The sequence below is a fragment of the Anas platyrhynchos genome, chromosome 5, assembly GCF_047663525.1.
Source record: "Anas platyrhynchos isolate ZD024472 breed Pekin duck chromosome 5, IASCAAS_PekinDuck_T2T, whole genome shotgun sequence".
NCBI classification, from domain to species: domain Eukaryota; kingdom Metazoa; phylum Chordata; class Aves; order Anseriformes; family Anatidae; genus Anas; species Anas platyrhynchos.
In genome coordinates, this window is record NC_092591.1 from 14,796,398 (window position 1) to 14,810,870 (window position 14,473).

Consider the following 14,473-nt stretch of genomic DNA (forward strand, 5'->3'; position numbering starts at 1 on the left):
CATAATTCAGATTTATAGGTACTGGCATCAAAGTGTCATATGAACAGAGACAAAGGTCTGCTTCTCGAAGTTTCAGTACTGATTTATCCATTGGGGATATGGAGTTACTGGAATGCCTTTTCTCTACTGACTCTCATTCCATTCAGCCTCACTATACAGAGGTATGTTTTTTTTTCTTTTAAATTAAAAAAAAAAAAAAGGCAGTGAGTACCCCCAGAAGAAATTTGGATTGTATAATTTAAAATGTTAGATTTTAACTTAGTTACAATTATTCAGTTATAAGTTTTATAAATGCTATGGTTTTAAGATGCATCTCATATTTTAATTGTAAGCTCAAATGGTAAACCAGACTGCTGTCATTCCTGACAAAAATAGTATTCGGTAGCCACATTTTGGTAGTTTACCTCTCTTTAAAATAGTCTTAATGTAATTTGGGAATTAGAGTAAGATTTTTTTTCAAAAACTAACCCATGGAGTTACGCAATAGGAAGGCTTCTTTAGGTGATGCTTGTTGTTCCAACTCTTTAATGATGAGAGGCATCATTAGAAGTAACTGAACAAATGAATTAAGTAAGTGGATGGACCAGGGCTCTGTTCACTGACTTGAATCCAGGATTGCATGCTATCTGTTCTAGGTAAAAATGTCATAAATATATTTTCCTATGGCCTCCTTATCCACTAATTATTTTTGACTCTTTTATTCTAAAGCTGCTGACGTTTCATTCTGAAGAAGAAAAAGATTCTCATGCTCTGCCATGCCTTCAGCTTCATTATAAGCATTCAGATAACAGAGGACCTCAGGTAAGGAGGGAGATTACAAACACCAAGTTTCTGCATAATAGCATTTGTCTAATTCTGTTCATTTTAACAGAAAGGTACCTTGTACAACTGAGAGTCCTTAACTCTCAGCTATTATAATTTGTTTCAGTATGTCGTTTTTAAGGATTTTAGTACTTTTTCTCTTTCTTTTCAGGGTAGTCAAGGAAGACTCAGTTCTATTCCACAGAAAGCAGAGTTACAAATAAAGTTAAGTCCGGTGTTTTGTGAGCTGGATATTAGCATTGTAGATAGATTAAATTCTTTACTTCAACCACAAAAACTAACTACAGTGGAGATGATGGCATCTCACATGTACACTTCTTACAACAAGCACATAAACCTGGTAAGTTGATTTTTTTTTTTTTTTTTTTTTCAGCAGGAATACAGGATAGTCTATTTTTTGTTTTTAACTTCTGATAAAGAACAGTGGCTATCTCATTTTAGTGATTGTATGCTTGATAACAAACCTGAAGTCAGTGGTAAATTCTTTTACTTTTTCTGTTTACTTTGTTTTAGCATAAAGCATTTACTGAAGTTTTTCTGGATGATTCACATACTCCTGCGAACTGTAGAGTTTCGGTTCAAGTCACTGCCCCCGCATTAAATCTGTCTGTTCGCTTCCCAATACCTGACCTGCGGTCAGATCAGGAAAGAGGACCATGGTTTAAGAAATCACTTCAGAAGGAGATTCTTCATCTTGAATTTGCAGATATGGAATTTAAAACTGAGTTTATAGGAGGATCAACTCCAGAACAAGTTAAATTAGAACTTACATTTAAAGAGCTAACTGGTAAGAATATTACGTTTAAGTATTCTTTTTTTATATATTTTCCCAGAAATTATGCAGTTGAGACAAAGTTAGTCTTTTATGGATTAATCATGACTATTTTTCCTCTTGAAGGAATGCTTTTCCATCTGCATTTTGAAGCAGATATCTCTGCAGCAGTCTTGTGTTCTGTACTAAATATCTGCATAAGTCAAAGTAATACTGTTGGGAGATGGGAGTAATGTATGTGTGTGTAGTGTTTGCTTTCTTGTTTTTGAGACCTGAGCTACTATTTCTGTTATTTTCAGTCATATTGTCATACCAATTTGTTTCATTTAAGACATCTTTGGGATCTCTGTCCCAAAACGAGTGAGGAATCTCAATTCTGGTCTGGAAACAAAGTGATTTATTATGTCCTAAATAATTGCCATTGAGAAAACTGTAATACTTTTATGCCTCTAATATCTTTGAAAGTAGTAAGTCCTTGAGACTGTTTTATATTTACAGCCTTCTCTGCTGATTTGTCATTCCTTGCACCTTCTGAGGGGCTGTCATAATCTAGTGATGCTATATAAATACAGGTACCTATACATTAGAAGCATCTGTTTTTCAAACTTTTGATAGCTAGAAGATAATGTGAAAGCATTTTGGTTTCAAAGGTGCCTTGTTCGACCTCAATCTGAGGAGTGAGCAACCTAAAGTTAGCAGTTGTTATTCCTGTGTTAATTTCTTTTTTTTTTTTGTATTTTTTTTTCTTCAGGTTCATTTGAAGAAGATAAAGCAGGAGCACCAATAAAATTTTTTCAAGTGTCTGGTGGTGTAGATGGAGATATGACATCATCAGATAACTTCGACTGGCCTCGGTAAAATAATGTTTTATTTTTCTCTGTGGGTTGTTTGGATTTTTGAAGAACTGTTGTTTTTTGAATTTTAATGCAGACCATCTATGTGGCAAATGCTTTAAAATTAATTGCAAAGTAAGAACATATAACTCTTGAAAAGAACCGAAGAGCTTCTAAAACTTCTGCATTTATAATAATGCAAGTTGGTTTTAAAGTATAAAAGTTTCTGGGTAGATTTGAGTACATTTCAGTGAAATGTGGATGATTGGAGACTTGAAACTTTATCCATTCTTATTTGTCGGTTTACAAATGTCTCCTACTTTTACAGTGAAGACTGAATACAGACAACCAACAAAAAGATCTCAGTTGCATTTTGTCTTAAAATACTAATAAGCTGGTACAAAGTTGTAATAACAACAAAGAGACTTGCATTATGACTGCATTACTGCAGCCTATATCACATGTAAGGCAATTCAATACCTTACAGTTACTGAACAGAATCACCTAACAGCTGTGACAAGTAATAAGCTGTTGAAAGAGGTTGTTTTAGAATTTGCCACATACATTTTTGTCACAAAAATCAGTGTCTTTTTGGACATTATTTTTGTATGGAATTATTTTCACTATGGTTTTCTTGCATACAAGTAATTTTTTTATAACAGTGTACATACAGTGTGCAAAGAGCATGCAGAGCTTTTTTTTTTTTTTAACAGCTGCTGGTGGTCTAATACTATAAGCATTATTTTAGGAGAGCGTTAATTTTTTTCTTTGGTCATCTAATGGTCACTTGGTAGAGTTGAGAATAACAGACCTGAACCTTGTGATGCAATGATTCTTTTTTTATATTACCTTGTGCCTCTAAGTTTGGTGATCTTTCTCAATAGTATCACTCCCCCTAACAGATGTTCCTGTCTAATAAAAGATCTTTGATCTTTGACCTGCTTAGTTCATGTGTATTTACTGGCTAGCTAGTAGAGTAGGACACATGACTGTGGTACCAATATAAAAATTCTGAGCATCTCTAATGGCTTGTTTTGCATAACTTCTCCAATATCAGGATTGTATTGAAAATAAACCCTCTGGCTGTGCATTCCATTCTGGAAAGGATAGCAGCTGAGGAGGAAGAAGGAGATGGTAATTTTCAAGAGGAAGAAGAAGGAGGGCCTCATTCTTTGAAGGATGTCTGTGATATTAGAAGACCAGAGCCTTCTCCTTTTTCTTCTCGTAGGGTCATGTTTGAAAATGAAGAGGTACTATAAAATACTGTTACTGTGCTGTTCTTACAGTAGATAAAAAAAAAAAAAATCAAAATCAATCTCCTACTTCGTATGCCTTTTCTGACTCTTTTTTTTTTTTTCTTTCAGATGGTGATGCCAGGAGATATAGTTGAAATGACAGAGTTTCAAGATAAAACAATTAACAATTCTCATTATGTACTGGAACTCATGTTACCAAACATTCACTTAACGTTACCAAACAAAAGCTTTTACGAAAAACTTTACAACAGGCAAGTGTGATAATTGTTTTTGCTTAGTTATTGTTACCTGTACTTTTAGTTCTGTGTTTATTGTTCGTGAAAGCAATTGAACGAATGGCTATAGTGGGTATTTATTTGTGTGGTTTTCTAGGAATATAAAATGCTCAGTAAATACTCTTCCAAGTTAATATAAGGGACACTATCATATATCTGATCAGTGCCATAGCAGTCAGCTGCTGAAAAAGTATTTGGCAGATTTTGTGAACATAATTAAGTCCCGTGATTTTGGTGAAAAATGTTTTTAGATCTTTGTTCACAGTTTCTAGTTTTGCTCTAATCTTTCTGAAATAGTGAATCCCAGTATGTGTTTCTGTTAGTTGTTCCTAATCTGCAGAAAAACAAAACAACTAGATTTAATCAATTAAAAAAAATAAGCATTTAAGCGTTATGCTACATATTAGCTACATGAAGAGACATACTGATCTGTTTTAGTTTAGAATAGCTGTTATTTCACTTCCAAAGTGGAAAAGCTGAAACTTTTGTTGAATGTTCAGGTTATTGAGTGTACAGGTTCTGTTACTGTACTTCTGTACTGAATGTGACAGATCTTTAGATACAGAGTTGCTTAAAATTAACTAATGTTTCTTGCAACTTTGCTTAAAAATTGATGTGGTCAAAATGGTATTTGCCCCTCCTTACCCCCCAACCTATTTATCCAATATGCATTTTATTAATAGAGGCTTCGGTGTCGCTGTCAAATGCTAGATTTTGATAAGTGCATGCTATAATTATGGAGGGAAAACATTTTCTTATTTATTGTTTTTATTCTTGAATATGTTACTCCTTTTTGTTCTCTTTAACTTTTTCCTCTTCCTTGCTTATGAAGTTTGTTACATGAAATCTGTGAAGGAGATACTGCTTGTTTTACCTTATACTGAGTGCAAATACAGTAATGTGTTTTATATAATAATAATAACGTATTTCTTTGTAGGATCAGCAATGATTTACTGCTGTGGGAGCCAACAGCTCCATCTCCTGTAGAAACATTTGAAAACCTTTCTTATGGTGTTGGATTATCTGTGGCCAGCCAGCTCATCAACACTTTCAGTAAAGACAGCTTTAGTCAGTTTAAATCTGCAGTTCATTATGGTAATACATTTCATAAATCCTTTAGAACTATAGTGATACAAAAGCATAATTGGCTGAAGTGATTAAGATGATACTGGAAAGAATGTGCAAATTTGTAAGAAAGTCTTTACTTAAATCAAGAAAGGAAAAAAGTAAATTACTTTTTAATTAAGTAAAGTGTGAAGTTGAATTACATTACTGTTGGGAAAATGAGTTATTGGTAGAATGTGTAGTAGCTAGAAAGTTATTTGTTTTTCATTTTATCTGTTAGATGATGAGAGTGGATCAGAGGAGGAAACACTACAATACTATTCTGCTGTTGATCCAAACTATCGCTCACGCAGAAGGAAAAAGCTTGACTCTCAGAATAAGAACTCGCAAAGCTTTCTGTCTGTTCTGCTAAATGTGACACATGGATTAGTGTCAATATTTACAGATGTAAAGGTAAGGCACTGTATCTGGAAAACAACATGTAAAATCAAATATGGTATGTAAAAAGTTCTTCTGTTGTTTTGGCTATGGGACAACTTATACTCTATATTTCGTTTTGTGGAAGGAACAAATGTGTATAACGATTCTGTAAGCTTCATACTACTGTACTTAATGTGACATAATATTTTTAGCTATTTATTTTTATTTATTTATTTATTTTGCTTAGTTCAACATGAGTATAACAGACTAACTAAATGCAAGCAGAAAAATATTTGTTAGTAGCAAGTGTAAAGATAGTTTGGACTATCCAACTGCAGCAAGCTCAGCAGTCAGTAATTAATGTTTCTGCTCTTCCTTCAGCAGGAAGATGGAAATATACTGGAAGGAAAATATGGTGAATTCTGGTTTGAATTCAACAGCGGTTCACTTTTTAGTGTGACTAAATACGAAGGCTTTGAAGACAGACACTACGTTTGCCTCCATTCTAGCAGCCTCAATTTATATCACCAAGGTAGGGGTGGGATTAAGGTGGCTGTGGGGGCTAAATTTGAAACAAGATATGCTTGTAGTTCTGTAGGAGAAATGCTGTTGCCCTACACCATCCTCTTCCCCCCCTCCCCCCCCCCGTTTTCTTTCCTCAGGTAGTATGTGATTTGGCTATAATTTGTTGTTAATGCTCCTAGAGTGCTACAGTAATACAACTGCATTATAACTGTATTTGTCTAGTTATTGGTTTAGTTCAAGCTTTGTGTGGCAACTTCTGATCTTTAAAGATTTTGTGGTCCTCTTGTAAGTATTAGCTAACCAGTCTGTTCTTTATTCTGAAAGTGAACACCTCCTACATAGTAGTAGTTACTTGATTTTTAAAAAAGTACAGGTTACCAGTGCAATTCAGGTTGCTCTGTCTTCTTGGGTAGCTAATTGTAGTCAACAAATGAATAATTTTAAGCTATGTAGTTTGTGTCTGATAACCCGCATGTAAATAAACTTCTCAGGTTTTTCCCAGAGACATACACCTGACGCCATGTAACCCACAGGAGAACCATGTTTTTAAATGTTAGCTAAAACCATGGTTTTAAATATTACATAATGTTCAACCACACTTCCACAATTTGCAGTTTTAAGTGTGCATGACTAACTTTATTTGGTGGTAATGAAAAGGATTTTAAAGGTATTAAAAATAAGAAGAATGTTCCGTAACTATCAGTAACAGCTTTGAACCATGAGATAACTTGTGACAAAATCTCTCTGCAGGTATGGTGGATGGGGTCGTCCCTTCATCTGAAGTACGACTGCCCAGCACAATACGTCCCCATTGGTTAGAACCTACTATTTGTTTTTCGGAAGAAGATGGTCTTAGCAGGACTACTTCAGATGGTGTGGGAGTAGACTGTCCAAATATGTTGACGGTTGCAGTCAAAATCCAATCAGATAAAATAGAGAGCAATACAAAGGTTTGTTTTTTCAAATTTCTGCTGTTAGAAATTACTTGAGTTATGTCAGTGTATATGGGAGCCTTTAGGTTTCAGATTACAAGGGTTATAAATGAAGAAACCATGAATCCTGAGCCACTTTAATTCTCTGTTAAAATTAGAGTCCTTTGGGTAGATTATAAAGTTTACACATCAGCACAATTTAATAATTCTTCCAATGCTTCACTTTTCACGTTGCACTATATTTACAGAATATATTTATTATCCAGTTGATCTTTTTCTTGTTGAGTTTTAATCCAGCGAAAAACATGGCAAAAAATATTTAAAAGCTTTTCTGTTCAGCCTACTAGCATGTCATCTAATAGGCAGCCTTTTGCTTACCTGTTTGGAACAACACTTTGGTAAATGAGTGGTACATTTGGCTTCAACACTAGCATTCATTAGCATGGCTAAAAGATGACCTGTTAACTGGCATAATGATGACAAGCTGGTAGAGTTATCTAGAGAAGAAGGAATCTGCAGACCAGCACAATGTCATTGTGGCTCAGTTGACTCAGGTTTAAACAGCATAATAAGGGACTGCATTGGGTTTGTGCTCCTGGTAGTTCCTGGGGGATCCCAGAATAAATGAACTTATAGCCTTCCAACCACTGCCACCACAAAACTGATAGTAGTTTCCAAACTGTCCTGTTGCAACAAGTATTAGACTGTATTAAACAGGGTTTCTGTTTTGGGAATTGAATTTTTAATCCTAGCCAATCTGGACAATTCTGTCTGGACAACTTGTGTTCAATTCTAGGAGTAGAAGGATGGCTGTTTCACAATCTAGATCTCAAGTAGTTGCATGTATTTCATGTAAATTGACTTGTGCAGCTTTCTTGTACAGGAATTTCTAGTTGCTGTTGGACTAAGAGGAGCCACCCTTCAGCACAGAGTGTTGCCTTCAGGCTTAAGCTGGCATGAACAGGTCAGATTGCTACAGTTTTCTCAACTGCATATTCAATTTCAGTTTCATTACTTCAACATAATACCTTACTTTTTAACAGAATTGCTTTAAATATCAAACTAAACCTCAATGGATTTTTTTTGTGTGAGATTTTGTCTTATTATTTTACCAACTTACGCAATTTAAGTAATCAAAACAAACAAAAACCCCACAACCCAACAAAAATCCCACTACTAGCACTGAAAGCATTTTTGCGTTTTTTTTTCCCTCTTGCTCATTCCTTTTACATCATTCCTTCTGTTTCCTGTTTTGCATTGTTTGAATAACAGTGATGGAAAATAATTTGGGGAAGCAGTAAGCAGCTGACTACGTAAATGCTAGTAATTCAAATTTCTGAATCAGAGGGCCTGTATTGATCAGTTACAGATGTATAGCATAGCAGTTAAGACTAGAGAGCCCAGAATGCGAAGCTGTGTGTAAACAGGCATAAACAAAGATGTGCCATCACTAGAGTGGCAGTCTAGTTGCATCTATTTGCATAGATGCCATACCGAATTACAGATGGTAAACCTTGTCGTTTAAGCTTACAATGCTTATTCTTCAATATTGTGGGCGTGTTTTTATGTTCATTTTTATTTATATAACTGCATGGAGCTGCATTCGTTGCTTTGCACACAGATCTGTTACTATTATCTCCACATAGTGCTCTTACGTGTTTTCATAGCCTGCTTTACATGATGTCACTTAGTTATCGAGTGAATATTGCTTATTTATTGAGCTCAGTTATTGCTGTGAGGGCAGTGAAATTGGCCAATGGAGTAGGTAGGGAAAATGATTAAAAGACAAGCTGTGCTGGTATGCATGATGCTTGAAATTAATTTAAGGAGGAATTTATCGAGTGTAACAGAGAGAAGTATGACAGGTCTCAAGGAGGAGGATAGGATCTATTTTAAGCATTTTAGGCTACCTTACTACAGATACTGCAGTATATGAAAGCAAATACTAACATTTATAGCAAAGATGAAGAAAGATGAGTGGGGTTGTATTTGGGAAATGCTTTAGAAATGAATTGGGAGGTGTTGGACAAGTAACCATTTAGGTGTCTGTGGATTGGTCTTTTCATACATTTGTCTGCAAGTTTAGATATTGTATTTTTTGCCGTATATACATTCAGTGCTTTTCTATATTCACATACTGGGTAAGCACCTTTAAATATCTGAGCTTCTTTCACTCCCTGTTCCTTGCACTAATCAAGCATTTTATTATCATACCAGTTACAGATTTTCTCTTTTCTAATGTATTACTGTTTGTTAAATTAGCAGATGTTGAAATATTATAATAATATGTTTGTGATTTTTAGATTTTATATTTTTTGAATATTTCTGATGAGCCTGTTTTGGGATATAATCCTCCAGCTACAGTTACAACTTTTCATGTACATCTGTGGAGTTGTGCGCTTGATTACAGGTAAATAAAATGCCAGTGTATGTCACTTGGTGGCACTGCAGCTACATATTTATTCTTTAGTGATGTTCTGGTTTGCATGTTGTTAAGAACATTTATTTAGGCTTGTTTGGAAAAAATGCTTAATAGTGCAAGCAGTCTAAAGTAGAATAAATATTTGTCTGAAAATTGGAAGACTTAGTTACTTTTAAGTGTGTATGGAGTATTAATATATATTTATTTTTCTGTTTGTTGTTAGGCCTTTGTTTTTGCCGGTCAGATCACTACTTACTGTTGAAACTTTCAGCATTTCCAGCAGTGTTGCAGTAGATAAATCCTCTTCTACCCTCAGGTATAAGTTGAAGCACTTAGTGAAACGTGGAAGCTTCTGTGAAATTTGTAATACCTGTTTACTATTTGATCTATGAAGCATTCATATTGTGTAAATGGTTGCACTGGTGAAATATACCATTGAAATATACTCTGATTAGATGTAATTATTCTGTTTATTAGGTTAAATAAATTATATAGTTGGATTACTTCTATTTTACTAGCAATTCTGCAAATTTTAATAGAGCCAGTTGAAAGTTGAAATTGTACTTTCTTAATGAGGAACACTTTAGCAAATCCTTAAGAAATCTTATATGTAGACAAGTAATTACTTAACAAATTATACAGGGATTATTCTATTTATTCAAAGTTGAATATATATTCTGTGCACATCCACATCAGAATGTGCATTTAAGTACCTGTAAGCATGTGCTCCCTGATGGGTTCTCTGATGTGAGCTATCTGTCAAGTTGTTTGTTTTTATTGATACAACCTTATAAATAACCTTTCAAAAAATGTGTCTTTTTACTTCCTAAAAAAAAACAAACAACACAACACAAAACACAAAAACAATACAACAAAAAAACTAGAAGTATTTGTTTAATAATTTAGCATGCCAAAACACATTATTTTTTATTCTAGAAAGGCCCAAGTTTATAAATTGAAAAGCCAGTAAAGTATTAGTGATGCTGAATGAACGTTACAGTTGTTAGATCCATGTTACACAGTTACCTGATGGATTTGGAAATGATGAAATGTTGAAGTGAAGAATTTTTGGATTTACGATATCTGAGATATATTTGTATTTGAAAACATTTTTGTATACTAACTTAGTACTGTTTCTGGTGAATTGCACAACATTTCTTTATTGTGTTTAATTCATCTCTGTTTTTTTGTTGTTGTTTTTTTCTCTTAGAATAATTTTAGATGAAGCTGCTTTGCATCTGTCTGACAAATGCAACACTGTTATGGTGAACCTCCATAGAGGTAAGGACCTTTTTAACAACTGTAATCAATTGCTCAATTTCTGATAGGACATAAAGAAATAAAATTACAGGAATATTCAGTATATATTAGTTACTGAAGAAGATCTGAGAAGATAAGGAGCAGCAAGTTGAATATGAATGAGTAATGTGGTGTTGATGAAAATGAGTGTTCTTGTTTGGATTTGTAGTTGCAGAAGCATGTCAGAGAACAGAAACTTGAAAGTCCTCTTGTTCTTGTTACAGCTGCATATTAGGTATTTGAAAAAAGCATATTTTGTGAAAATCTGAAGTTAGCACAGAAAGAAACAGGAAAAAGAAGCTCTTAAAATGAGTTATACATTCTTAATAGCTGTACTTGAAAGGTGCTTTATGGTGTGGAATTCTAGGTAGTCTTTTCAGAAAGATATCGATTATTTTACTCTCATTCATACAGTAACAACCATTAGGACTGAGTAGCTTAGAGCAATATTTAAAAATAAATTGCAGAAATAATGAAGTCCTGTGTGCACAAATGGGTGTATTTAGTTTAGGTAAGAGGTCCCTAATGAAGGATGGAATAAAGGTGTGCTTACTGTGCTTGAACATGAAAGAGGGGAAATAAGTTATTTGTGGTACTGAAGGATTACTGCAGTATTAAAATGTGCTCTCTCTCCTACTTTGGCTAAAAAACTCCTGAGATGCTCAGTCACCCAACTTCTGTGTGCCTCTTTCTCTAACTCTCATGGGTGAGATGAGGATAAATATCTTAAAGATTAAATTGCGCACAGATGGTGGCTGTGGGGGTGATGCATTGGACTGAAAATTTTTGAATTCTCATTTTGCATAGCTGATACTTGAACTCTGACTTTTCATATTTGAAGGAAATACAGAAATATAAAAGATTTTGACAAAAAAACCCCACTTTTTTTATGCTTATACTATTCCTAATTGTTTAATAACCAAAAATGCATAGTAAGGAAATGTTTAAGTATAGCACTTTCTTTTTTAAACACATTGTCTTTCAGATTATGTTCGTGTTATGGATATGGGATTGCTGGAACTAACTATTACAACAGTAAAATCTGATTCTGAGGGGGAAAGAGTAAGTAATTAATCACAACTAAAAAAAAAAAAAGTAAAATCTGCAGGACAGATATGTGATTTGAAAATTATTACACTTAGAATCTGGTTTTTTTTCAGCTTACATGTACTATTTTTAAGTCCATTTTGACTAGCTTAACTAATTTAAAAAATCTGTGTATAGAAGCTATTTTTATGCAACCTTAGAATGGTTTTAAGAATATTCTTACGTGTTTCTTATCTAGACTAAACCACGTTTTGAGCTGCATTGTTCCAGTGATGTAATCCATATTCGCACCTGCTCTGATTCATGTGCTGCACTAATGAATCTTATACAATACATTGCAAGTTATGGTGATTTACATCCTCCAACTAAGACAGAGATTAAATGCGGAGTTAGCAAGCCAAAAATGAAGGTATAAAGTAACACTGACTTAACTCTACACTTCCTGGTAATGTGTTTTAGTTTTGATATCCATGTCCTGTTTCCAAAGAATATGAGAAGTTCTCAAGTTAACAAGAAATTAACTTATTTTATCTAAATAATAATAAAAAAAAAAAAAGTTTGAGAGTAAAATACTAGCTCCCTTCCCCATCCCCTCCCCCCTCCATTTTGATCACTACCTGATAGCTTAAATATTATGTGCTGTTTACCTATTGTACTTTATTCATATCCCTCCTAAACAAATTCCAGGCTACATATGAGCTGTCCAAATTCTCTGATGACCCAAAAGTTGCAATAGCATTTTTCAACCTAAATGATTCCATGATTCTGTGAAATATCCTGAATCATAATCTTCTAATCTATTTTATGAATTGTCTAGCTGATAGTTTCAGCTCACCTGATGAAGCTGTGGGTTAGGTTATCTAACTGTTAGGTTACCCTAACCCTAACAGTTAGGTTGGTTATCTTAGTTTAACAGCCGTATTTCAAGACATATAGCAAAATCTTGTTTACTGTGATGTTGCAGTTACTTTTTAAGGTATGACTGTATAGTTCATCTCCTATAGGTAGAGACTTTTAGCCAACCCTCTTCACATGGACCAGCCCTCGCTGAATCAGAACAACAGATTTTACGGGATTTGATGAGTGATGCTATGGAGGAAATTGAGACTCATCAGACCGCGTCTGCCATCAGGCCGGAGTCTAATGGTAAGAATCCTCTGGAGGCATAAGTACACATAAAGAACAACCTTTGTGAGTGGAAAGTGGGATTGAAAGTTTCATGTATATTGAGATGCTGCAGCAATAATGGGAATGTGCCTTTAATGTCTGAAGTCATCTAACTATTGAGTACCAGATTCTCACTGTTAGTAACAGTAACGCAAAAGTAATTTAATATTCTGGACAGTTACACATTAGCGAGATAGTGAAGACAGCAAGGAAGGAATCTGGCTTTGTGGGACACTATAAAAGACCTTGAATATTCTAAAAGTATGTTAGCACAGGTGTAAGTTCGTATGGCATACTGTGATATGGAGGAATCACAGACTTCCATTTTGTATACAAAGGTAGTTCAGGAGGATAGTATAGTTCCGAGACACAGAAAGAACTTGAAGGTATGAGGCAATTTTTTAATTAGCAGACAGAACAAGATCGTTGATATAATTGCAAGATTATAACTTCTACGTTCTGGTTAGCTCTAAATCCAGGTTTAAATTGACTAAGGATTTTGTATTGCAAATAGTGGTAATATTTATTTCCACAATGTCTGTTCTTGTTTTGGTGGTGAAATGTGAGGAATCAGTGTGATACTGAAAGTTACTGATATTAAGACCTGTGTCTTTTTTTTATTTTGTTAGTACATCTCTACTAGTAACTAGATATGATTAAATTGTAATTGTTTCAATTGTACAGTAGGTTAATTTTTGAAAATTATAATAGAAATTGATTCAAGATACAAGCAATTTCTCTTGATGATGGAACGAGTTTTAAATGTTAAGTTACTTTGTTCATATTTTCATATTTTTTAAAGTTTTTTCTATTGAAACATGTTTTTTCTACTCTTCTCCACCTCCCAGGTGTTTTGGATGACAGGTCACAAACTCAGGAGCCATCTTGCTCAGATCTCTTCCTGTTTCCAGATGAAAGTGGAAATGCTTCACAAGATTCAAGCCCCACTTATGCTTCATTCACTCATCACTTGATAAATGAAGCTGTGGGAGATGTCCCTGCAGAAAGTGATGACTTCTGCATTCTTTTTGCCCCCAAAGTCGCTGTTGCTGTAAGAAGTTTTAAGAATTACTTAAGGGATTTTTTTTTTTTTTAAAGTAAACTGGGTCAGAGGAAAGCTTATATAAGACATGGAGAAATTAGACTTCATAGTGTTTTTTGGGGGGGCTTCTTGGTTGATTTTTGTTGGTGGCTTTCTCATTGAGAAGTGAATATTTTATATATTAGTGGACACAGTACCGCAGAAATTTTTGTGTGCAAAGACTTCATGTACTGTTAGGAATAAACGCAGCTATTTTCAAATACATAAATAATTTTTCAATATCAGCAATATGTAATCATTCTGTGGTCTGAGTATTATGTCAAAGTATATTGGTAGTTTTTCTACATTTTATTTCTGATTTATTATTGCTATTTTGGCTTTACAATAATAGCATAGTTTAAAAAAAAGTTGTAAAGAATTACTTATCAAAATAATATCTTACTAAGTTTTTAACATTTTATTCATTTTTGTTGTAGTCTAAGCTTTCAGAGCTTTAGGGGGCATAAAGTTCTACAAACCTCAAAGAAAAGCTTGTCTGTCAATTCACACTACTACCTGCCCACTGCATTAAAAGTTTTAGGAAACTATATTCAAAC

General features: G+C 34.1%; 1 protein-coding gene across 2 annotated transcripts in view; it reads left to right on the top strand.

The window, feature by feature from the left end:
* The window catches only part of ATG2B (autophagy related 2B), a 44,683-nt gene that overhangs the window by 15,119 nt on the left and 15,091 nt on the right, over nt 1-14,473 (top strand). Inside the window, exons 12-30 of one of the 2 annotated variants that reach the window (XM_013100720.5) lie at nt 11-161; nt 709-801; nt 974-1,162; nt 1,336-1,609; nt 2,346-2,448; nt 3,485-3,677; nt 3,792-3,934; nt 4,896-5,053; nt 5,304-5,476; nt 5,825-5,975; nt 6,719-6,918; nt 7,784-7,864; nt 9,204-9,310; nt 9,546-9,638; nt 10,533-10,603; nt 11,607-11,683; nt 11,907-12,077; nt 12,673-12,814; nt 13,684-13,886. In XM_013100720.5, coding sequence (XP_012956174.3) covers nt 11-161; nt 709-801; nt 974-1,162; nt 1,336-1,609; nt 2,346-2,448; nt 3,485-3,677; nt 3,792-3,934; nt 4,896-5,053; nt 5,304-5,476; nt 5,825-5,975; nt 6,719-6,918; nt 7,784-7,864; nt 9,204-9,310; nt 9,546-9,638; nt 10,533-10,603; nt 11,607-11,683; nt 11,907-12,077; nt 12,673-12,814; nt 13,684-13,886 — 2,773 coding nt within the window. The remainder of the gene's footprint in view (nt 1-10; nt 162-708; nt 802-973; nt 1,163-1,335; nt 1,610-2,345; nt 2,449-3,484; nt 3,678-3,791; nt 3,935-4,895; nt 5,054-5,303; nt 5,477-5,824; nt 5,976-6,718; nt 6,919-7,783; nt 7,865-9,203; nt 9,311-9,545; nt 9,639-10,532; nt 10,604-11,606; nt 11,684-11,906; nt 12,078-12,672; nt 12,815-13,683; nt 13,887-14,473) is intronic. The other variant, XM_072038316.1, reaches the window with a different exon arrangement.